The sequence below is a fragment of the Halichoerus grypus genome, chromosome 7 (assembly GCF_964656455.1).
Source record: "Halichoerus grypus chromosome 7, mHalGry1.hap1.1, whole genome shotgun sequence".
In the NCBI taxonomy this organism is placed as follows: Eukaryota; Metazoa; Chordata; class Mammalia; order Carnivora; family Phocidae; genus Halichoerus; species Halichoerus grypus.
Window position 1 is genome coordinate 31,897,914 of NC_135718.1, and position 24,293 is coordinate 31,922,206.

Below are 24,293 nucleotides of genomic sequence, written 5' to 3' on the forward strand. Positions count from 1 at the left end.
CTCCCTCTCCCTCTGCTGCGCCCCCTGCTTGTGCTCGCTCTCTCTCTGTCAAATAAATAAATTCTTTAAAAAAATAATAATAATATCATAATAATGTCGTTGGGTGACAGATGGTGATTACATTTACCATAGTGAGCATGGGGTAATATACAGAATTGTTGAATCAATACGCTGTACACCTGAAACATTTATGTTACTCATGCTTCAATAAAAATTAAATCAATAAATATGTTTGAGAACATTTATAACACAGAAATACATTTAGCTACTGACTTTAAAACATTAGAAGTCAATACCTTGTCAGAAAATGTGAGAAAGGTCAGGGGTCCTAAAATTTATCTGCCTAAGTGATTCACTTGGCTAGATTTTAGGTAAGTATACCAGATTTTAGACAACTCTTAACAGATCTCCATTTATATCTCTGAACTAAGCAACTGAAATAATCCAGATGTCGGACCTGTACGGCCTGAGGAAAACACTGGGTCTAGCGGGAGCAAGATTTTGATCATCCAGAGTTGTACTGTCCAATATGGTAGCTGCTAGTCACATGTAGTTATTCAACTCTGAATTACCCAAAAATTTTAAATTCAGCTCCTTAGTCACAGGAGCCACGTTTCCAGGGCGCGGTAGCCACGTAGAGCCGGCGGCTGCCATGCTGAACGGTGCAGGCGGAGAACGTCTCCAACGCTGCAGGAAGACAGCGCGGCTCCAGAGAATCAGGAGAAAACGCCGCCACTCCTGGGAAGGACCAAAACTTCCCGAAAAGGGTTACAACAGGTGGCGATTATAATGGCAAAAAGATAAGTTTTCTTCTCTATCCCTTGGCTATTTCCATCCCTGCGTCTTATTTTCCCTTCAGCTCCTAGAAAATCTGTCTTCTCCTTTCCTTACTCTTTCTCTCCCTAGCTTCTCACATTTTTTCCTACCCCATTTCTCACCCCCTTCTCTATTTTCTCTAATAACAACTATGCAGTCCACAGTTAATGACTGCAGCATTTATTGAGGTTTATATTCTTTGATATTTCTCAACGTTAAAATTTAATCTTTCTGTTTCCAAAAAAATACAATATTTAGAGGGAGATTTTTTTTTTTCTTTTCTTCTTTTTTTTTTTAGGTGTATATGACCTTCTGTGTATTTTCCTCCCCGAGATCATTATCCTTCCTTAGAGTTTCTCACCTTTAGAATCCGGGGTGGAAAAGATAAGCAATTCTCGTTCCAGCCTCTGGGGCTTCCCTCTTGGAGGAAGGGCTCGGTCCTTGGGCCGCTACTCCCGCGCGGCGCTCCGCGGCCCCTCTCGTTCCGCTGACCTTCTACTGTCACCTAGCGGAGAGAAGAGGCAAGAGCTCCTCCGCGAGTTTGGCCGTTACCAAGCGACGGAGGCGGTGCGCGGCCTGGCCTAAGGAGGAGGGCGCACACTAAAAGCTGCTGGAAAGAGTGTAACAACGCCGCTTTCTATTGGCTGGAGAGCTCTCAGCCATCGCCTTGAGCCAATGAGCAGATGCATGCGGATGACGTCAGACGAGATGCGACTCCTCCCATCCACCTTCTAGCGAAGCGCCTGGCGACCGCTGAAACCGGCTTTGATCTCCTAGGGGTCTTGACTTCCCCATGTTCATCTCGCCCCATGTGCACCTCGCAGCTCGCGCTACTGCAGGTGTTCTTCCTGATGGTCCCCGAGGGCATCTGGCCTCAGCCCTCTTTCTCCCCGTTAGGGGCTGTGCCCACCCCTTCGGACGTGGGGCCAGCGTCGCCGGGCGGGACCCTTCAGTCCTCCACGGAGGGGTCTGAAACTCCCTGGCCTGTGTCTGGGATCTCTACGGTGGGCCCTACGGTCCTGACCCCCTCTGCACCTGGGAATGGGACCGCAGACCTCTTCCCAGGTGAGGAGAGGAGATGTGGGGATGGAAACCACTGACTTGGATCTTAAAATTCTGTGAGCAAAGGGGATTTCCACAAAGTGAGGAGTGGGGCTATCGGAAGAGGGGAATTCGCGCTTGGAAGTTTGGGAATCCTCATCCCGTTCGCTCTGCTTTATCTTCATAGTCTTACCGATCTGTGTCTGTGACTTGACTCCTGGTACCTGCGACATAAATTGCTGCTGCGACAAGGACTGCTATCTTCTCCATCCGAGGACGGTTTTTTCCTTCTGCCTTCCAGGCAGCGTGAGGTGAGCTGCCGTGTGCCGGTTGAATCCTAAGAAAACTGGGACCCTAGAATAGGTCATATTTGGAAGTAGGAAGAGTTACCTTTCCTGCCTTCAGCCCCCACTTCCATTTCTATAAGTGGAATTACCTTGGTTTTCCCAGGACTGAACTTCCTCCTCGAATTCTCTAGAGCAGGGCAGTCCAATAGAAGAGGACTTTTGTGTTGGCCTGTGGCCGCCCAAGGAGGCCTCTCTTAGGCATTGACTGACATCCGTGCAGCACCTTTTTGGACCTAACCCTCCGCTTCTAATCTGTTCTTCATCCTGTTTCCTCTCAGGTCTTCAAGTTGGATGTGCGTGGACAACTCTCTTATCTTCAGGAGTAATTCCCCATTTCCTTCAAGAGTTTTCATGGATTCAAGTGGAATTAGGCAGTTTTGTGTCCATGTGAACAACTGTGAGTAGAAATGTGTTGGCTATTCTTGTTACCTAACATTTGTTGAAAATTGGCTTTGTGTCTGAACTTTTGTTTTTAAACTTTTCTTTTGTCTGTTGAATTTCTATCATCTGCCCTTTTCTACCTCTCTACTTGCCCCCTCTCTCTTATTAGTGAACATTTGCAATTTCTTATGCCCTCTTGGCTGTGGAACAGAAAACCCATACAGAACTTTAATTTCAGTCATCCTTGTTAGCCGTAAGGACATGGCTGCAGGAACTTGAATAGATTTCTATATTGTTATAATATAAATTATAGACTTATTAGAGAATATACCTCTTTGGAGTGTCTGAAAATTTAAATGTAGAAATTATGAAGTGAAAGGAGGGAAACATAACAAATTCATATACTTGAGAGATGGAAACATTATTATTAGGACTGGTCAGTTGAAGTTTAGAAGAAACAGGAAGGAGAGGACAAATTTAATGTTATCTCTAACTTTGCCATGTTCCAACAGAAACAGTACCATTTTATTGCGCTAGAGACTAATCTGGTATGGGGCAAATGTGAGCATTATTGAACCTCCTGTTTTCATCACAGATTGCTAATCACTCACATTCCTGGCATCAGGGACTTGGAACTGCCTGGCATTCATTGGCCATATTCTTACCTTAGATCTTAATAATAAAACAGTAGTTCTTTTAACAGAATATACATGCAGTAGAAGGTGATAAAAATCAGAATTATTATCTTTAAAAGTGGAGTATTATTGATTGTGAGTCTTCTGGGAAAATGTTCTATAACGTAATCTGAGTAGTAGGAATAAAAGTATAGCAATGTGTAAAAATTTTTTTGAGTTTACACTTAAGATGAGTGCATTTACAAACTTTGCTGTGTATGTATTATGCCCCAATAAGAATACTTTTTAAAAGCAGTTACTTGCTGCATGGAGCACTGGGTGTTATGCACAAACAATGAATCATGGAACACTATATCTAAAACTAATGATGTAATGTATGGGGATTAACATAACAATAAAAAATTAAAAAAAAAAAGCAGTTACTTGGTGTGCCAGATATTTTTAAATAAATATTTTTCTTTTATCTAAACCCCTTATCTTTTAAAAAACATTTTAGCAAAATTAAACTATTTCCAGAAGCTCCAAAAGGTCAATGCAACCCACTTCGAGACCCTGGCTACAGAGTTTGGAGGTGGATCATTCACTTCAACATTCCAAACCCAGTTGCCACCACCTCATTACAGGGTGAGCCTGGGGATAGGGATGGGATTGTTTGGTGTGGTTTCTCCCTCATGGCTGACAGTTGACCAGGTATCTTTAAGGTACACCCCTGCAACTGGGTCAACCACTGTCAAGCTCTTTTAGAAGACAGTATTATGCACATTCACAAGCCCTTGAGTTAATTTTTGTTTCTACTTTTTCTTTGCTGGTGGAGTTCAGTCCAATCTCACTTTGAATAAATTTCTACTATACTTTGTTCAGGCTGGGGACCCCATTTTGACTTACTTCCCCAAGTGGTCTGTAATCAGCTTGCTGAGGCAGCCTGCGGGAGTTGGAGCTGGGGGGCTCTGTGCCGAGAGCAATCCTGCAGGTGAGTCCAAAACAGAAGTGCCAATGTTTTTGTTCCATTTAAAATAGGCTTTCTGGGGCGCCTGGGTGGCTCAGTCGTTAAGCGTCTGCCTTTGGCTCAGGTCATGATCCCAGAGTCCTGGGATCGAGCCCCACATCAGGCTCCCTGCTCCGCAGGAAGCCTGCTTCTCCCTCTCCCACTCCCCCTGCTTGTGTTCCCTCTCTTGCTATGTCTCTCTGTCAAATAAATAAATAAAATCTTTTAAAAAAAATTAAAATGGGCTTTCTTAGAAATCACTTTAAAAAAACCTAAAAAAAATTGTTTTTCACAAAAATAAAATGGGCTTTTTCTTTTATCACTCCCTTAATTCTTTGTGTTCTAAGGTTTCCTGGAGAGTAAAAGTACAACCTGTGCTCGTTTCTTCAAGAACCTGACAAGTAGCTGCACCTTGGATCCAGCCCTCAATGCTGCCTCTTACTATAATTTCTCAGTCTTGAAGGTGGTATCCCTTCCCTCCCCACTGTCACTGTTGTGGATATAAAGTCAGCATGCTTCCTGCTATTGGGTTGTGGATGAAGCACTGAACTGAAAGTCAGAATGCCTAAGAACTACATAAAAAACAGAGGGCCCAGAAACTCTACCCTCTGAAGAAAGATGAAAGAGTTGGGGGATATATCCAGGATAAGAGATTCTACCCTCCTGGATAATGGGATTGGCTTGGGAGGGTGACAAGGGATGACATTTCACTATCTCACCAAAACCTCTTGCTTTTGCTGTTCAGTAGAGCTCTGCACAGAGTAGGTGTGTCATAGCCCAGCCTCTCCTCAGCTTTACTCATAGCATTTAGTATAAAGAAGAGTCAGGTAGAAGAGAAGAATCATTCTAATATGTTGATTTTTCCTCCCCACACGTGAAACCACAAGCTCCTGGAGATTTTCTCTGAGGGTGTATGCACACTCACGGTTCTTGCTCTTCTCTTTTTCTAGGTTCCAAAAGGTATGACTGATCTGCAGAATATGAAGGTATGACACTGTTTATCACGGAAAAGGAAGGAGACTATTTGGTCCTTTTGCATCTGAGGCAATTTCAATCTAGACTAATTGTGAAAGGAAATCTATGTGTGATGTATCAAACTCTTAAGTGTGAATCTAAAACATTGTTTTCCCGTGTATGTTCTATATGATTAATAAGCATCACATGAAATACGAATTCATAAGGTGTTAGATAAGTTTGGGAAACGTTGGGTTAAGTAAAGTTAAATACTATATTTAGAGTGGACTTCTTAGAGTCTTTAATGTGCTGAAGGGACTTGGTACTCTCTAAGAGGGGAATACCAAATATAATATTTCTAAAATTTATTTGGGGGCATCTTGCTGGTTCAGTAGAGCTTGCAACTCTTGATCTTGGGGTTGTGAGTTCAAGCCCCGCACTGGGTGTAGAGATTACTTAAAGGAAATAAAAACTTAAAAAAAAAAAAAAACACACAAATTTGTAAAATTTATTTGACCACGGAACCTTTATTTTATATCTAGTGGAATTAATGTTCTGAGAAATATGTTTTGAGAAGTGCTGATTTAAAATGATTTTTGATCTTAAGTTGTAGGCTGGCAATGGAAGGAAAGAGGAAGGTGGTCAAAAATGAAAAATACTCATTTCAGCATAATACGTAGCTAGAAGAGAAAATACTGCTTTCATTTCAGTTGATTTGCTTCTTTCCCTTGCTAGTTCCAGGTTCCTGTAACCCTTATCTCACAAGCTGGTTCTCCTCTCTTGTCTGGAAACACTTGTCAGAATGTGGTTTACCAGGTGAGGACGCTGACCTCAGATTCTGGACTGATGTTTGTTGATCAACATTACCAAAGGTGCCTCATCTTCCATTAAGTACCAGACCAACCCCACATGAATTTTTGTGCATGGAACTTAACATGTCAAGAATTGAGCCCATCACCTTCCTCCCTACCATATTTCAGTTTCCATTACTACCATCCTCTAGTATTTCATGTACAAAAGATTACAGTTACTTCTGACTCCTCTTTCTTTACCCACTTGTGGTTTATTATAGTTCTTACCACATTTTCTTCTGTTGACAAAATCAGTATCATCTGAAAATCTAAAATAGAAGAGTCAACTTCTTTTCCTCCATTCTCCCTTTTGATCACCCTACAGAAGGAAGAATTATCTTAAACATCATTGTAAAGACTGCTCAGAAATCTAAGGTTACCTTCAATTGCTTATGAATTCCATCTCCAGCTATTATCTTCATTCATCCTCAGACATTGGGAGAGCCAAGTAAACCGGGTGTCCATTCCATGCTCCTTCTCTACTCACGTCCTCTGCACATCTTCAAAACTCATTTTTCTTCCCTTTCAATCCTTACCATAAACTTACTTCTCCCATGAACCCTTTCAAAGAGCTCTATCCAGTCTCTTTGCATGTGTAGATAGATTATGAATTCTGTCTTTTCATGGTATTTGTGTTTGGCATTTTTAAGATTACTTGTTTAGTCTCCCTCATTCAGTTATTTTTTTTATTGAGATATAATATCACTAGTTTTAGGTGTACAACATCTTTTCATATATACATATATATATACACACACATATATAGTGAAATGATTACCACAGTAAGTTTAGTTGATATTCATCACCGCACGGTTACACATTTTTCCTTGCAATGAGAACTTTTAAGATCTACTCTCTTAACTTTCAAATATACAATAAACTAGTCACTATGCTGTACCCTCATTCACTTATAATAAAACTCTTATTAAGACAGAAAATCTTCGGTATAATTGGCCCATTAAATAATTTTTATTAATTCTACTTTTGTATTTCAGGTCATCTATGAGATAGAGACCAATGGGACTTTTGGAATCCAGAAAGTCTCTGTCAGTTTTGGACAAACCAACCTGACTGTCGAGCCAGGCACTTCCTTACAACAACACTTTCTCATTCGCTTCAGGGTTAGAGCCCTTCTGCTATAGGGGATTGAGAGGGGAGGAAATACTGGATTAGAAATAGTGCCCGTGCTTCTGTGATACATGCAAAATAGATTAAGAATATGAAGGCCTAGGGTTCCACAACCAGCCTAAAAAAAAAAAAGAAAGAACATGAAGGCCTAGTTCAATCTGTCAGTTGAGGCCTCAACATTTCGTATTTCATAATTTAACTACAAATGACAGAGATTCAGCAATGTTTATTCAGTAGCATTTTCTCACATTATCTGGCTCCCCAGTGAAGCAGGACTTTTGTCTCAAATCCAAACTCTTTTTTTGAATAGTCACTTTGAATCATAAACTCAGCCTACCTCCCACAGAAATTCTTTAACTAGCTTTTCTCATATTTCTGGGCATTCAGCAGATTTTTGTTTGTTTTTCACTTTTACTCTATATTTCTGCATTATTTGAGTTTATATACTTATAATGAATTTTTACTTGTATATATTTATGAACATGTCAAAATATAATGTGACAGCATTCAGCATTTTACTCATTTCCCACTTAATCTAACTTTCCAATCTTGATCACCATCTTCTGGCTTTCTTCTACTACTTTCTTCTTTTTGAACCCAGCAGAATCATGTTTCTTCTCCACTCTGCCCTCAAGTGATCAACCAAGTCTCATGCCTCTCAGTTTATCTCTGGAACATCTGTAGTTAATTAAAAGATATTTCTAAATTATGTTTAAATTCCTCTCATTTCAGCTAGGCTGAACATAGCATCAACTGATAGTAATTTTTGAGAAACAGGGTTGGTCGATCCTTGGTTGTAATCCTTGGTAGAAGTAGCATGTAGTGAATTTCAATTTTTAGATCACTCAGCACCTATTTTAGTGAATAAAAAGTAAAACACGGAAGTTTTGCAAGAAACTTCTGCAAAATGCTCCACTGTGGAAGGGAGCCAGATTGTTTGGTGCAGCTAACTTACTGCATTGCCATAAAGAAGGGTATGAAGCCAAGCAGTGGAAGGTGTGAGAGCATGCTTTTCTCTGTAGGTGACTTTCCTTCACTCTTTCTGCAGGCTTTTCAACAGAGCACAGCTGCTTCTCCTCCTGGTCCTAGAAGTGGGAATCCTGGCTATATTGTTGGGAAGCCACTTTTGGTCCTAACTGGCGATATAAGTCACTCTGTATCCTTTTCTGGAGCTGTGTAGCCTGTTACAGCCTAATGAGAAAAGCTGTGGCTACTGATGTTTTGGGTTTCCCAATTCTGAGGTCCCCTGATTTTTTTAGGTATTCAGGACTTTCTTTACTGAACCATTAATACATTATGTTCTCAAAGTTGTTGCTACCAAAGGCTTTAAAATGTGTTAAACTGATGAAGGTAAGGATCATGACTCATTTCTGTTTGTTTTAATGAAACATTTTTATACTGCTATGTGGTTAGCCATTTTTTGGGAAAATAGTTACCGCCTCTGTGTGTTTTTTAATTACTAGAGGAAAAAAACGTATTTATGACTTGAACAGTGTCGTGACATTGGTCAAATATAGTGTTAAGGAAACAAGAGCATAAATTTTCCAACCTGCCTTCTTTTTATTCTGTTACACTCTCCTTGACCATCGCTTTCTACCTCAGATGACCCTCTTACAGAGCCAGGGTGATGGAATTTGCTCTGTTAAGAGATATGAAGTACAATTTGGAGTGAATGCAGTATCTGGATGCAAGCTCAGGTAACTCTTTGCTTCCACATCATTTCCCACAATTTTGTCTCTCTAGGGAATATGTCGATATGACAACTTTTATATTTTGAATGACAATGCTAGTTAGGAGTAGTTTTATAATCTAAATAATGTTAATATTGCTGAAAGTTTTCTGACAGTGTTCTATATCTAATAATAAGGATTATTTCCTCTATTTATTTTATAATATCATTTTTAAACTTTGGATTAATATGTTAGCATTGGACTCCAGCCTCCGTGGTGTTTCATTTCAGGCTGAAAAAGGTGGACTGCAGCCACTTACAGCAGGAGGTTTATGAGACTCTTCATGGAAAGACCAGCCCAGAACATGTTGCCATCTTTGGTAATGCTGTCCCAGCCCAGAAGAGAGAGTGGACAAGGATTCTCAGCAGGAACTGCAGTGTTTCAGTAAGGAGAGAAATACATGTTCTCACAAAAACTCACTTCCCGTTTTGTGTGTAAATTATGGATATCAGAATTAAAACCAGCCCTGTTTCTATAGATGATGGGACTCTCATAGAAGGAAGATAATGTAGTCATAAAAGGAAGAGTACAAGAAATCATGCCCATTTAAAGTCATTATTTCAGGTTAGGTTTATACCTAACTTATTTTCCTTACTTGGAAAAAAAATTTGAAGGTAGAAAAATATTTGAAGGTAGAGATTGTTCTGTGGTTCACAATCAACCTACTCATAGTAAGAGAAAAATAAATGTATTTATTTCATATATATTTCAAATATTCTCTTATATTCTTGAATGTTTGGTCAACATAGATTCTTTCAGGTTGAAATTGTGTTCTTTCTGTTATAAAAGTTTACATATTTACATTTAATAAAAATACATTAACAGGGGGCGCCTGGGTGGCTCAGTCGTTAAGCGTCTGCCTTCGGCTCAGGTCATGATCCCAGGGTCCTGGGATCGAGTCCCACATCGGGCTCCCTGCTCAGCAGGAAGCCTGCTTCTCCCTCTCCCACTCCCCCTGCTTGTGTTCCTGCTCTCGCTATCTCTCTCTCTCTGTCAAATAAATAAATAAAATCTTTAAAAAAAAAAAAAAAAAAAATACATTAACAGGTTAAAAATTCAAACTATGTATAATGGTATTAAATGCAAAGTAAAAATCCCAACAACCCCTGCCCTGGAAGGAACCGCACATAGCTATTTCTGTTTTTACTTTTCCTGGTGGCCTCCTAGATCAGTGCCAACGGGTGTATCTCTTGACTCCAACCCAGGTGAAATAAGTAAATCTGCTGTGCTAGTCTGTCTTCTTCCTCTTGCCTACCCCCTATCTCCTCACTGTAGTCAGCCATACCTTTAATTTTCTTTTCTAATTTTCAATTGTTTATTTTTCTGTATAAGTAATGTATACACTTGGCTCAAAATTCAAAAAGTACAAAATAAAAATCTCTCAGACAGTTCTTCCCTTCCACACAGGCAACTGAAGTTACTAGTTTCTTTCCTTCCACAGATCCTGCATGCTCACACAAGTAAATACTCTTGTACTTTTTTTTTTAATCCAAATGGTATAATATCATAAACACTGCTCTGCACCTTCCTTTTTTCACTTGATCTTAGAGTTTCTTCCTTATCAGTACATAATATGCTTCCTCATTCTTTGGGAAATATAGCTGCATAGTATTCCATTAAATGGATGAACCAGAATTCATTTAGCCAGAGTTTTTGGTGGACATTCAGTTTGTTTTCAGTCTTTTGCTATTATATACAATGTGGCATTTTGTAACCTGGCTCAGGCACCATTTTGTACATGAGAGAATAAGCCTATATGATAACTTCTAGAAGTAGAATTGCTAGATCAAAGGTATATGCATTTAAAATTTTAATAATGTCAATTTATTCCCCATACATACAGTATCCAGTCCCATCATTCATCTGTGAGACTGCTTTTTCCCCTTACTCTCAGCAACAGTGTTATGAAACTTTAATCTTTTTTCATAAGTGAAAAATAGTATCCCAGTATAGTTCATTTTTCTCTCACTATGAGTAAGAGAGTTTTATTTTTCTCTCACTATATTTTGATACATGGTTGAACAATTTGTATTTTATTCACTATTATTTATTTATATTCCTTGCCTATTTTTATTGAATTATTGGTCTTATGACTTATAGGAAATCTTTGCAAATTTGAGAAATGGACCTTTTTCTGTGGTATGATTTGTAGATATTTTTTCCCAGTTTGTCATTAGTCTTTTGACTTCATTTCTGTTGGGTTTTTTGTTTTGTTTTGTTATGGTTTTTTGCCATGCAGACACTGATTTTTATATTGTGAAAGATAACCAATTTTTTTTTTTTAACTTTTGAGTTTTGGTTCAGACTTCGAAAGGCCTTTCTCCTTAGCAATTATTTTGGAAGTGCCCTTTTTCCCTTCCTCAGCACTATTATGACTTTATTCCTTATATACTTTGTTCCTCTTAAGAAGATGGGAGGGATAAGTAAACACATGTACTTGATCCAGCCTTTGGGCAACTGAAGTCAAATTGAATTCTCTTAAACCTCCAGTATAGCCCTACAAAGGAATTGTGGTTTGGGGTGATTGTGACTGAGCATAGTAGGAAGAGGATGGTTAGTGACAAGGTTGAGATTATACTGGAACTATTCTTTATTCTTTTTTTTTTCTTTAACCTACTATTTATATTTTAAAATCACATTTTCAAAGAAGATTTGTCAACATAGAAAAGTATTCCTAACATAGAATAAATGAAAAGAAAGATGTTTAAAAATATTTGGAACAAACACATGAAAAGCTGAACACCGTTAGCCATTAAGGAAATGCAAAATCACAGTGAGATACCACTTCACACCCACTAGGATGGCTATACTTAAAAAGATAGACACCAACAAGTGTTGTCAAGGATGTGGAGAAACTGGAACCCTCAGACATTGTTGATGGGACTGCAGATGGTGCGGCCGCTTTGGAAAACAGTTTGATAATTCCTGAATAAAGTAAACTTAAATATGTTCTGTCTCCCCCATTCCTAGTTTATATATGTTATTGCCAGTGTCTGAGCTTTACTGTAAAAAGGTATGAAGCTGGAAAAGCACAAGGCATATTTGAGGATAGTTTGTATTTGCTAAGTTATAGTAACTCACTTCCGTCAATCCTTCTTACCTCTTAGAATTAATCCTCCTGGAGTCAGACTGCTTGGTTGGATGTCATAATCTAATCCTGAAATGTCTTCCTTAACCTTTCGCTGCTTCCGTGTCCAAATCCTTTGCTTCACTCAAGTGGTCTACTCAAGGCCATGCCTCCGTCACACCTAGCACATAGAAGACACTCAGTCACTGTTACGCAGGTTAATCAATGAATGTCCCTCTGTGGCATCATGTGCTGTTCTACTTGCACACCTTTTTATATGCCATCTCTCTACCTGAATTTCCTTTATCATCACCATTCCTTCCAGTCACATATTACTCATCCCAGGCCCATGAAGCCATCCTCAACCAGAAGTGGCTGTTTCTTCTGGCATTCCACAGCACTGACTATGCATCACTCATAGAGCACTTCTTACAGCCATTGTACATTTTATTACATTTTATTAATCTCTGTGTTAGTCATTTCCCATTTCCATTTTAGAATATTAATTTTTTAAGATCCAGGACAATGGTATGATCTATTGTGAACTTTTGTGTTCTTTCTCTTAAGTCATATTACCTTCTCTGTTATATATAATGTTTAAGAAGCAGTGGCTACTTAATGCATGGTAACTGACTAGGCGACCATCAGCAATTCACCAGATGCTTCTTTACCCTTCTACAGGCTGTACGCTGTACTTCCTGCTGTGTCCTACCCGTTTCCCTGGAGGTCCAGGTGTTGTGGGCATATGTAGGCCTCCAGTCCAACCCACAAGCTCATGTGTCAGGAGCCCGGTTCCTATACCAGTGCCAGTCCATAAAGGTAAGTCCTGGCTTACCTGGCAGTGGCTTACCTTGCAATGCTTAGTTGTCTTATAAGCTGTATGATAAGCTTTTGACAGTGAGAGCCAATTTATGCTACCAGCCAACATTTGGTTTTAGTGAGCTGACACAGCTTTTAAGTCAATCCTACCTGCCTGCTTATTGAAATTAGCATGTTGTCATGATAAACACAATCTATATCCTTTTCCCCAGTTTGTTTTCTCTTCTAATTTCCTGAACCCAGGCTATAGTATAGGTTAATTTCTTTTCAATTATCATACCAGTGTTACTATACCAGTTGATTTAACTACAGAAAACATTTTCCATAACTGTGCATTCAGTGTGACAGTCACATACTTATCAGAGTCTCTGAGCCCGTTGATTGCTTAAAGATATTTCTGGGGCTAGTTGGTAGTCATCAATTCTTGATTGGTTGCACTCCATTAAAATAAATAATTTTACTATGTAGTAAACATATACCTGTTGTTTATGATGTGTGTTAGCTCACCTTTAACACATCTGCCTTGATTTTAGTATCTAATCCTTAGCTTTAGAATTGTGAAAACAAAAATGATTAAGTCCCAGTGAACTGATTCACATTTAAATTGCATGCTAGTTTATTAACTTTTAATGAAAATTAAAACTAATTGAAATTATTACCTATATGTCATTGCATTTACATCCCAGAAAAGAAAGAAACTAGAGACTACATTTAGGCCAGAAATAAAATATCTTTAGCTCCTTCTCACAACAGGGTTGAGTACCTTAGCTCTCTTTGCCTACAAATGGGGTTAAAACTCAGGTTACCAGAAATTGTTAGTGAGAGCACTCCATTTTTTCTCTGTATTGGTTTACTGAATAAAATAGCACTATTTCTGTAAGACTCTTTTAATCTGTTACAGATCCTACACCGAATATGTTGTTTTATTTTTCTAAACTGTATCTTTATTTGCAAGTACCTATGTAGTTTGGGAAGATACCCACAGGACTATTCTTTTTTCTCTGAATCTGTGGTTCTCTTAGGCATGGAAGCGACCCAGTTCTTCTCTCTTATGTAGATATTTTAATCATTATCTTATTCTACTACTTAGTAGAGGTTAGCTTTTTGGGTTAGTTTTCCCCCTCTACAAAATCACACTTTACAGTCATTCACATCTAACTGGCCTGAATGGTTGACAATTGAGAATTTCAGCTGTGCTTCATTCATGTGTAACAAGACAGTATCTATTCCAATCATGGAGCAAAAATTAACTGTGTTGAACTTACTGAGAAGTGGTATGGGATATACAAAATCATGTGCCTTTACTTATGACAATTTAAAGGATGTACAAAGGTAATTTTGACTATACAAAAATTTTCACTTTAAGGGCTGACTTGAGAAACTCGCCCTCATGAAAGTTGCCATGCCCCTGTAAACATAAAAGGAGTTGTGAAACAATAGTGTCATATCAGAAAAAGTTAAGCAAATACGAATATTTATTTCTATAATAAAGAGACTTACCATCTGTATTGAAAGACTTTTTTACTTCTTCAGTCATGAGTGGAAATTTTCTCCTGAAGTCCTATAAACATACTCACTTTTCTCTTTATGTGTTTATATTTTGATTATTCTTAACTTTAAAGATTTTTTTTTTTTAAGATTTTATTTTTATTTGACAGAGAGACAGCAAGAGAGGGAACACAAGCAGGGGTAGCGGGAGAGGGAGAAGCAGGCAGGGAGCCCGATGCGGGGCTCAATCCCAGGACCCTGGGATCATGACCCAAGCCAAAGGCAGACGCTTGATGACTGAGCCACCTAGGCGCCCCATATTTGTCCTTAACTTTAAACCCTTATCCACACAGGCTTGTTTCTCAGGACTTCCTGTGAAATTTTTTTCTTAGAATAGCAAGAGACTATTGTGAGAAAGCTAGTGTACATGTTCCCAAAGCTTCTAAAGGAAAAAGAAGAGTTAAACTTTCAGAAGATAAATGTTCTATGATTTTCTCCCTACCCACTGGCCACATAGTTGATAGCAGTCTCACGTAGGCTGTGTCAGTCAGCTTGGTGTATCTGAGTGATGGCATAAAAGTAAAGCTGGGTGGCAAACTGTAGGCTGTGGGCTAGAGTTAGCCTGTACACTTGTTTCGTTTTGCCCACAGTGTTTTGTTTAAATTTGTGCCACATTTAAAAATGAGGAAATTTCATGTTGACATCCAGATTTCTGACTTCTCTTGAAAATCTAGCAATAGTGATCCTGCAGTCCTGCGTGGCATAAAATCTCTTGTCACTGAATGGTGGTTTCCACTTTTAAATAGAGTGCCCCTTTCACACAACCTGCGCCTACCCACCTTTAGCCATCCCACTTTCATTGCGGTTATCTGCTTAGAGCGGTAAGCATTTGTGTTTATGACGCTTCGGATGAAGCTGCTAGGTGGTCAGTTAAATTTTGAACTGAGCTGTCTGAATGACTTCATTGTACAGATGTTGCTTTAGAAACACTTTAAATTCCTCTCACTATAGAAAGTGAAGTAGCAAAATTTTGGAAAGTCCCCAGGGACAAACTACAAAGCACGGAAGAATTTAAGCAAAACACTGTGTAGACTTCCCTGTCTTCTTGTATGATAATAATAGCTAAACATTTATTTTCATTTACTTAGTGATAGTTACTGGTAGTGTTTTTTACAATTTTTTTTTAATAAATGTTGCATCCTCACAACAAACCCATGAAGTAAATAGGATTTACTTACATGGTACTTTGCTGCTTATAATTTTGTACTAATTGAGCATTTAAAGGGATCTTTAAGTTTGGGAATTAATAAAATATAATATGTCTGCTCTCTGAACAGAAACTTTTTTTTTTTTAATTTTATTTATTTATTTGACAGAGACACAGCGAGAGAGGGAACACAAGTAGAGGGAGTGGGAGAGGGAGAAGCAGGCTTCCGCTGAGCAGGCTTCCCACCGATGCGGGGCTCGATCCCAGGACCCTGGGATCACGACCTGAGCTGAAGGCAGACGCTTAACGACTGAGCCACCCAGGCGCCCCTGAATAGAAACTTTTTTAGTTTAAAAAGAAAATTATCTCTAGAAAGAAACAACTACTTTTGCAGAATATTCTAGATCAGTCAAAACCAAAACAATAAGTGAGTGACAAGAACAATGTAGCATCACAGGATCAAGGCTCTGAACCTTTATAGAATTATAATATTCAATTCATCTTTATCTTTAAATGGATTATCAAGCTTTTTAGATTATCTAGGAGACCTATTTTTTGCAGTTTAGGGAGCATGGGTGTTGAGTCAGTGAGACATAGGTCTAAATCAAGTTATTTTATTTCTCTAAATCTAAGTTTTGTCATCTATAAAGTGGAGATTAATAATATTTCATTGGATTATACAGATTAAATGAGATCATAAAAGTAAAACATATTTCCTGGCACATAGTGAATACTCAGTAAATATTGCTCATCATATCATCATTATTTTTATCATCATAACTTTTTTGGTTCCAAATTTGCATAGAAGTAGCATATCAAGAAGGTTTAAAGCAAAAAACCAAAGAGATAAGCAAGCATTAGAGCAGTATTTTTCAGTCTTTGTTGGCCATCACCCATGGTAAGAAATATATTTTACAGTACAACCCACATTATAGCACACACATATATAAAGCTGAAACAAAAGTTTTAGGAAACAGTATTTTATGCAATGCACTGTGTGATATTGTCTATTCTATTGTTGATTCTGTTCTTTGTTTAATGCTAGACACTAATGGGTCACAATTTGCAATTTGAAAAACACTTGGAGAAAATGCATCTGTGACTACATTTTAAAGCTAATTATATTATTTAATAATTCCTCTTATTTATTATAACTGAGGGTTGGCAGTGTTTTATATATCAATCATAGCATATGCTAGAATGATTGCCAATCTAGCTCCCAATCTGTCATAGTGGTTTTTAATCTTATGGACCCCACTGAGAATCTGTTGGAAGCTATTCACCTACTAGAAAAATGCACAGACACATAATATTCTTTATATAGTTTCAAGGGATTTATTGATTTCTTAAAGCCAGACTAAGAACTATACTAAGAAAGATAAAGAAAACTAAATAAAATAAGAATGAAATTTACTGATTTTAGAAATAATTGCTATAAGGGAAAGGGCTAGGAAGTGGCTGGATTGGATCACCACCATTGGGTCATTGTGACAGTCTGTAAAGTTTGTCATTAAAGTCTTCCTTTATCAAGGGTCAATCAACCACTGTTTGCTTCTATTTCTTAATGAATGATAAGACTATAGAAGTACTTGACCCCCTTCTATAGTTCTTAATAGCCTTTATAGAAGAACTTTACTTAGTTCACTGGGTTGTTTTCTTTTTACCTCTTTTTTGTTGTTGTTAAGAATTGTGAAAGTTGGGGGCGCCTGGGTGGCTCAGTCGTTAAGCATCTGCCTTCGGCTCAGGTCATGGTCCCCGGGTCCTGGGATCGAGCCCCGCCATCGGGCTCTCTGCTCAGCGGAGAGCCTGCTTCTCCCTCTCCCACTCTGCCTGCTTGTGTTCCCTCTCTCTCCGTCTCTCTCTGTCAAATAAATAAATAAAATCTTTAAAAAAAAAAAAGAATTGTGAAAGTTATGCTCATTGTTCCATATGTTAAAATATATAACCACTTGAGATATCTCCCTGATACATGATGTTTAACCGCATTTTTTCTTTAACATATTTGTTCTTTTTGACTCATTTGAAAATCTTGGTAATTTCATTGACATCTTTAAAATACTGAGGAAATTTATAATTTTTCATTGGTTTCTCCCTCAAATATGTGTTTGGCCCTAAGAAAATATGGAGAAATAATGTGTACATTATCTAGCAGAATATTGTACATAAAGAATTCTTTTTTTCCCCCAGAAATTATTGTTCTCCTTAATTTCACTTTATTTAAGTCATCAGTTCTCCTAAAGTTATAGTGTCAATATCAGATATCACCTAACTTCCTAAAGATCATGTACTTACATGAGGAAAAATTACTTTTACATGGGCCTTTACAATATGCTTTATAGTTAAGTAAGTTCTAATCATCATAATAGAAATCATCATACCTGATTGTGTTAGATTTAAAGAGACTCATGAATAAAACAGTCAGATGCAGTTCATTTTTTTGCATAGGATTCTGATTTGGACAAATGTAAATCACATTTTGGGATAGTTGGGAAACTTGAGTATGGACTATATTTTAGAAAGAAATATTATTAACAGGAAAAGGTAGAGGTTTTTTTTTTTTTTAAGTAGGTTAGTAAACAGCCTGCACAATATGATTTCACATGGATGTCTGTGTGTATAGGTCAAGATATAAATGTTAGTAGTGGTATTCTTAGAGGTGGAAATAATGGTGTTTTTATTTCTCAGTTTTACTTACCAATAGTCTTAACTTTTTACATTATGATTTACTGCTTGTGTGATAAACTTTCTTAAGGTCACTAGAAATAACTAGATGTGACTTTAAAGATGAATTTATTCAGTTTCATTTACAGTAGCATGAAAAACATAAAATACTTAGGAACCAATTTAGCAAAAGAGCAAAAAGCCTGTTCACTATAAAACATTATAGAGAGAAATTCCAGGAGACCTAAAGAAATGAAGCAATATACCGTGTTCGTGGAGAAGACTCAACATTAAGATATCTGTTCCCAAATGGATTTATGGAATGAATAGCAAACCCCAGAAAATCCTAGCAGGCATTTTTGTGGGAATTGACAGCCTGATTCTAAGATTTACATGAAAATGCAAAGGACTTAGACTAACCAAAACAACTTTGAAAAAGAAGAACAAAGTTGGAGGGCTTACTCTGTTGATTTCAGGATCTACTCTGAATCTCAGACAGTGTGGTGCTGGTATAAAGGTAGACATTTGTACCAATGAGGAGAAATACAGCCCAAAGATAGATCCACAAATCAATTCAACGAGAAAAGGACTTTTTAAAAAACAGTGGGTGCTAAAATAACTGGATAAAACTAGAACTACTAGATAAATATTGGGGAAAAAAATGAATTGATTCCATACACAAAAAGTACTTAGGCTGGCATCATAAACCTATATATGAAACCCAGAGTCACAAAACTTCTAAAAGAAATATAGGAGAATATCTTTGCAAATTTGAAGTCGGTAAATATTTTTTAGATAAACAAAAATCATAAACCATAAAACTAAAAATTTGATAAATTGGTCTTTATCGAAATTTAAAATATCTGCTAATCAAAAGACACCTCTTTGAAAGTGAAAATGCAGGCTATAGTTTGTGAGAAAATACTTTTCAATGCATTATCTGACAAAATATTAATATCCAAAATATAAAAAGAATGCCTACAAATAAATAATGCAAGGACCCAAAAATAAATAAACAAATAAACAAACTGAAAATGGAAAGATTTGAGCAGATAACTATACAAAAGGAGATAAACAAATGGCCAATAAATGTGAAAAGGTGCTCAAAGTCTTTAGTCATCAGTGATATGCAAATCAGAACCATGAGATACCACCCACTAGGAATTCAATAGAATATTTACTAGAATAACTAAAATCAAAAAGACTGATTACATGAAATCTCAGTTTTCATACATTGCTAATGGGAATGAAAAATGTTACAACCATTTAGTCTTTTACATAATCATCTTCCCTGTGACCCAGCACTTCTACTCCTGAGTATTTATCCAAAGGAAATTGAAACCTATCCAAAACAAGACCTGTAAAGAATGTTCATAGCAGCCTTATTCATAATAGCACAAAACTGGAAACAACCCAAACATCCATCATCAGGAGAATGGGTAAATTGTGGTATATTCACATATTGGAATTCTCACAACAAAACACTGAATTACTGATACACAAAACAGTATGGATGAATCTCAGAAACATTTGTCTTGAATGAAAGAATCTAAACACACACAAATAACACTTTAAGATTCCATTTATACAAAGTTTAAGAACAGGCAAAAATAAATCTTTAGTCATAAAAATCAGAAAGTGGTTGCTTCTGGGAGAGAGGGAATAGACTGGAAAGAGGCACAAAGGACCCTCTGAAATGATGGATATATTCCAGATCTTGTTTTGGGTGTTGTCTGTATAGCATAGACAATTGTCAAAACTCATTGAACTGAACACTGAAGATGTATACATGGTATTGTATATGAATTATACCTCAATAAAAAGCTAAAACGAAAATACACAGGGAAAATGAAAATGAAAGGCACTGATTAAGGGGAAATACTTGCAATACCTGTATCTAACAAAGCTCTTGTATGTAAAATAGGGAGCTTTCAGAGCTCAGTTATGAGTTATATACTTGAGCAAAGATGGATTGTTCTAGTTCATGAAATGTGCAGCTACAAAAACGTAAATCTAAGAGATGGTATCCATGGCTCTTCCTCTAATAATGATAGTTTTTTTCTTTTCATTTGTAATGATTTGACATAGAGAATTAACATATAATGTTTTAAAATTTGTGATTATAAAGTTGTAATATAGTAATATATCAGGTGTATTTATTATTACCAAAGCCAAATGAAACCTAATCCAGACTTTTCATGTTGTTACAAAGTAAATCATATTTGGGGACAAAGGATTTTGCTGCATGTAAGCTGGATTGAAACAAATAAAGCCCCTAAACCTCACAAAGTGTTAAAACAGAATTATTGGTAGTGATTTCGGAAATAAACATCATAAAATATTATAGTTTAAGGTAGAAATAAATTAAATCAACCATACATAACAGAACCGGATCCACAGTAAAAGAAATGTGCTGACTTGGCTGTCTATCTTTTGTTTGTTTTGATAAAAGAAATGAGATGACCAGACTTTGAGGGTGGGTTTTTTTTTCCCAATGTTCTTCCTACACATTCATTAAAGAGTGAATTCTCTAATTTTGCTTATACATAACTTTTATACATAACTTTTAAAATGCAAATAGAAAAACTTGAGTCTTCAGATTTTATGTATAACACACTGAACTTAAAAACCTTTTTCTTCATGTGGTACTAAAACACAAATTCTAAAATGGGTCAATAACATTCAGTATTATCCAGCGACCTGGCAAGTGCATTCAAGTTCCTTTTTTTTTTTTTAAAGATTTTATTTATTTATGTGAGAGAGAGAGACACAGTGAAAGAGGGAACACAAGTGGGGGGAGCTGCAGGCAGAAGGAGAGGGAGAAGCAGGCTCCCCGCTGAGCAGGGAGCCCGATGCAGGCCCAATCCCAGGACCCTGGGATCATGACCTGAGCCGAAGAGACACAACGACTGAGACACCCAGGCGCCCCTCAGGTTCCTTTTAATTATGGACTGTCTACTAGATTGTATTTTTTCTAAACCTCCACACAACTATGGAGGCAATATTCTTAATATATGAAGAAAAGTATTTCATTTGAAATATTAATTTATAAATAAATAAGGAAGGAAGGAAGGAAGAACAACTTTTAGGGATCCTAATTACAGTGTTGTGGGGAGAATAACGGGTCAAAGTGATCTGTAATTGCTGACTATTAAATAGCTATGGCAGGGCACCTGGGTGGCTCAGTTGGTTAAGCATCTGCCTTCGGCTCTGCTCATGATACCAGGCTCCTAAGAACAAGTCCCACATTGGGCTCCCCACTCTGCGGGGAGTCTGCTTCTCCCTCTGCCCCTCCTCTCTGCTCATCCTCATCCTGCTTGCTCTCTCTCTCTCAAATAAGTAAAATATTTTTAAAAAATAAATAAATAGCTGTGGCATACTTTCTTCCTTGTGTTGTATTATCTCTTGCTATTTTGTATTAGTGCCCTATCTCCAAAAATACCTGTACTCATTTGTCAAAAAAAAAAAAATCTTTATTGAGTGCCTATTTTGTGCCAAGTACTATGGTGGATGCTCTAGGTATGATGCATGGTAAACAAGATAGACATCATCCCTGCCCTTATGGAAGGTATAGGGCAATACTGAGATAAAATTTAGAACACTGTTACAGAAATCATCAGGAGATACTGATAGCCTGGGCCCAGGTGGGGGCTGTGAGGGCTGCAGGAAGTAGACAGAGTTCAGGAGATTTAGGGGTGTCACAGATAGGACCTGACTGCTAGGATGTGGAAGTTGAGAGAGAATGAGTCAAGGATAATAGATAGGTTTTCAGTTTGGGCATTTCATTCATTTATTTTATATCCTACACGTGATAAATACCCTGTTGACTACCAACTATAATTTTGCTTTTTGCAGTTACCTTTCTGTTTTTCACCCTCTCCTTTTTTTAATTTGGTGGGTATGCCTGAGGTTTCCTTCCCCTTTCTGTTTTGTTTTGTTATGTCTTTGTGGAAGACTGCCTTCACCCTACTAGAACCCACTTTGCCTGTAAAGTGCCTGGAAATATACCTCTTCCCAAATGGCCCTTAACCAATGCCTGAAGGATGCAGGAATAGAAAAGCCCAACCCCCTTGCTTTGGGTTAGGACAACACAACTTGTTGGGACTGTGAAACCTACCTTATATTTCAGAGTTCCCCTACAGATTTGACTAATGCTAGATAATGGTATAATTCATCAAATTAATTAATAATTGCATAATTTATCGAAACAATACATATATATGTTTTTTAAAGTAAAAAATACCAGAAAAGAGGATCTCTTAACAAAAAATAAAATGCGATATCCCCTATCGCCTTGATTCTAAGCAATATTGAACAGTTACCTCTTGAATCATGAGTTTATAGGTTATTTATTGACTTCCTATTTTTGTAGATGAGTTTAGCCTGTTTCTCTCCTCCTACCACTCTCCCAATATAGTTACATCAAAATACTTTATTAAATCAATATTCAGTGTTTCATTATTATGATTATATAAATATGCTAAGCCAGGTCGTTAAATTTTTGCAAAATTTTTCATTTCTGAAATTAATAATTACCTCATATTTCGTTTCTTTAGTTTTCTTTGAGCTAAGGGCTAAGACGTCTCACACTCTCCAATCTAAAGTTTCTCTTAATGCAGTTTTCTGAACAGTTGAACTTGCTATGCGATATTATCAATTCTACTTTTTCCTATGTATTTTCCTCATAGTGACCTCTATTACCTGGTGTAGTATAAACTATGTATTGCCCACCAGTTGTTATGGAACTTTCCTGTCATCCTAATTCCTCTTGCTTCTTCTGTTAGATTCACTGTTTACTAGACACTACTTTTTCCTTCTTGGTTGATTCTCTTGTTTTGATGGAGCTCAAAATCTAATAACCTCTTTGAAAAGAAGGCACATGTAAAGTACATTTTTACTTTAGTTCACATGTCTAAGGATAGCTTTATTCAACCATCATCATTGTCATTATCATATCAATTATGATTGATCATTTGACCGGGCATTCTAGATTGAATTCTAAATTGGAAATGATTTTCACTCACAATTTGAAGGCATTCTTCCATTGTCTTCTAGTTTTCAATATTGTACAGAAGTTTTTTTTTTTTTTAAAGATTTTATTTATTTATTTATTCATGAGAGACAGGGAATGAGAGAGAGAGGCAGAGGCAGAGGGAGAAGCAGGCTCCCCGCTGAGCGGGAGCCCGATGCGGGGCTCGATCCCAGGACCCCGGGATCATGACCTGAGCCGAAAGCAGACGCTTAACCATCTGAGCCACCCAGGCACCCTGTTCAGAAGCTATTTTAAGATCTTTTGCTCCTAGTAGTCTGAAGCTTCTGCAATATTATGCCTTGGGTAGGTTTTTTTCTGCATTCTTTTTTTCATTATACCAAACAATTTTGGGGATTTTTTTACTCTGAAACCTCTGAGAATTTTCAGTTCTTATTATTTGTTTAATAATCACACACACACACACACACACAATTTTCTCTGTTCTTTTTGTAACTCTTGTTAATCTGTTACAGGGTCACTAGATTGGTTCTCTAATTTTTTTTCTTTTCTCTCATTTTGTCTATCTCTTTCTTTACCTTTTTGTTCTTTCTAGAAGAGTTCCTTACCTTTCTTTTTTAACCTTTTTACTGATTTTTTCTGACTATCCATTTTTAAAATCTAAGAGCTCTTACTTTCTATTTCATTTCATAATATCCTTTTTTATATATATTTAAAGATCTGGGGCGCCTGGGTGGCTCAGTCGTTAAGCGTCTGCCTTCGGCTCAGGTCATGATCCCAGGGTCCTGGGATCGAGTCCCACATCGGGCTCCCTGCTCAGCGGGAAGCCTGCTTCTCCCTCTCCCACTCCCCCTGCTTGTGTTCCTGCTCTCGCTATCTCTCTCTCTGTCAAATAAATAAATAAAATCTTTAAAAAAAAAAAAAAAAAAAAGATCTGGGGCACCTGGCTGGCTCAGTCAGAAGAGCTCGTGACTCTTGATCTCCGGGTCATGAGTTCAAGCCCCACCTTGGGTGTAGAGATTACTTAAATAAAACTTTAAAAAAATAAAATAAAAAATAAAGATCTTAACTTTTCATCTTTATCTTTCCTTCTCTGTTTTTTCTGAGCTTATTTATTCTGCTCACTTGGTACAGTTTTTCTCTTTAATGTGAGAAGCTTCCCCCATACATCTGGCAGTCCCTAGCTGTCTGTC

The 24,293-nt window shown here is 37.4% G+C and overlaps 1 protein-coding gene across 6 annotated transcripts in view; it reads left to right on the top strand.

Moving 5' to 3' along the window:
* Nucleotides 1–1,136: 1,136 nt before the first annotated feature.
* TCTN3 (tectonic family member 3) overlaps nt 1,137–24,293 on the top strand; it is a 34,790-nt gene continuing 11,633 nt past the window's right edge. For 2 of the 6 annotated variants that reach the window (XR_013449668.1, XM_036111648.2), the window contains exons 1-13: nt 1,143–1,881; nt 2,045–2,168; nt 2,483–2,601; nt 3,717–3,844; nt 4,082–4,190; nt 4,553–4,668; nt 5,156–5,191; nt 5,895–5,975; nt 7,006–7,131; nt 8,187–8,294; nt 8,741–8,835; nt 9,099–9,252; nt 12,617–12,754. Coding sequence is in view for 4 of the 6 variants with exons in the window: in XM_036111648.2 (XP_035967541.1) it covers nt 1,500–1,881; nt 2,045–2,168; nt 2,483–2,601; nt 3,717–3,844; nt 4,082–4,190; nt 4,553–4,668; nt 5,156–5,191; nt 5,895–5,975; nt 7,006–7,131; nt 8,187–8,294; nt 8,741–8,835; nt 9,099–9,252; nt 12,617–12,754 (1,716 nt within the window). In the remaining 2 variants the exon portion in view is untranslated. Of the gene's footprint in view, nt 1,882–2,044; nt 2,169–2,482; nt 2,602–3,716; nt 3,845–4,081; nt 4,191–4,552; nt 4,669–5,155; nt 5,192–5,894; nt 5,976–7,005; nt 7,132–8,186; nt 8,295–8,740; nt 8,836–9,098; nt 9,253–12,616; nt 12,755–24,293 lie in introns of all 6 variants that reach the window. The other 4 variants (XM_036111650.2, XR_004923353.2, XM_078077315.1 and 1 more) reach the window with 4 other exon arrangements.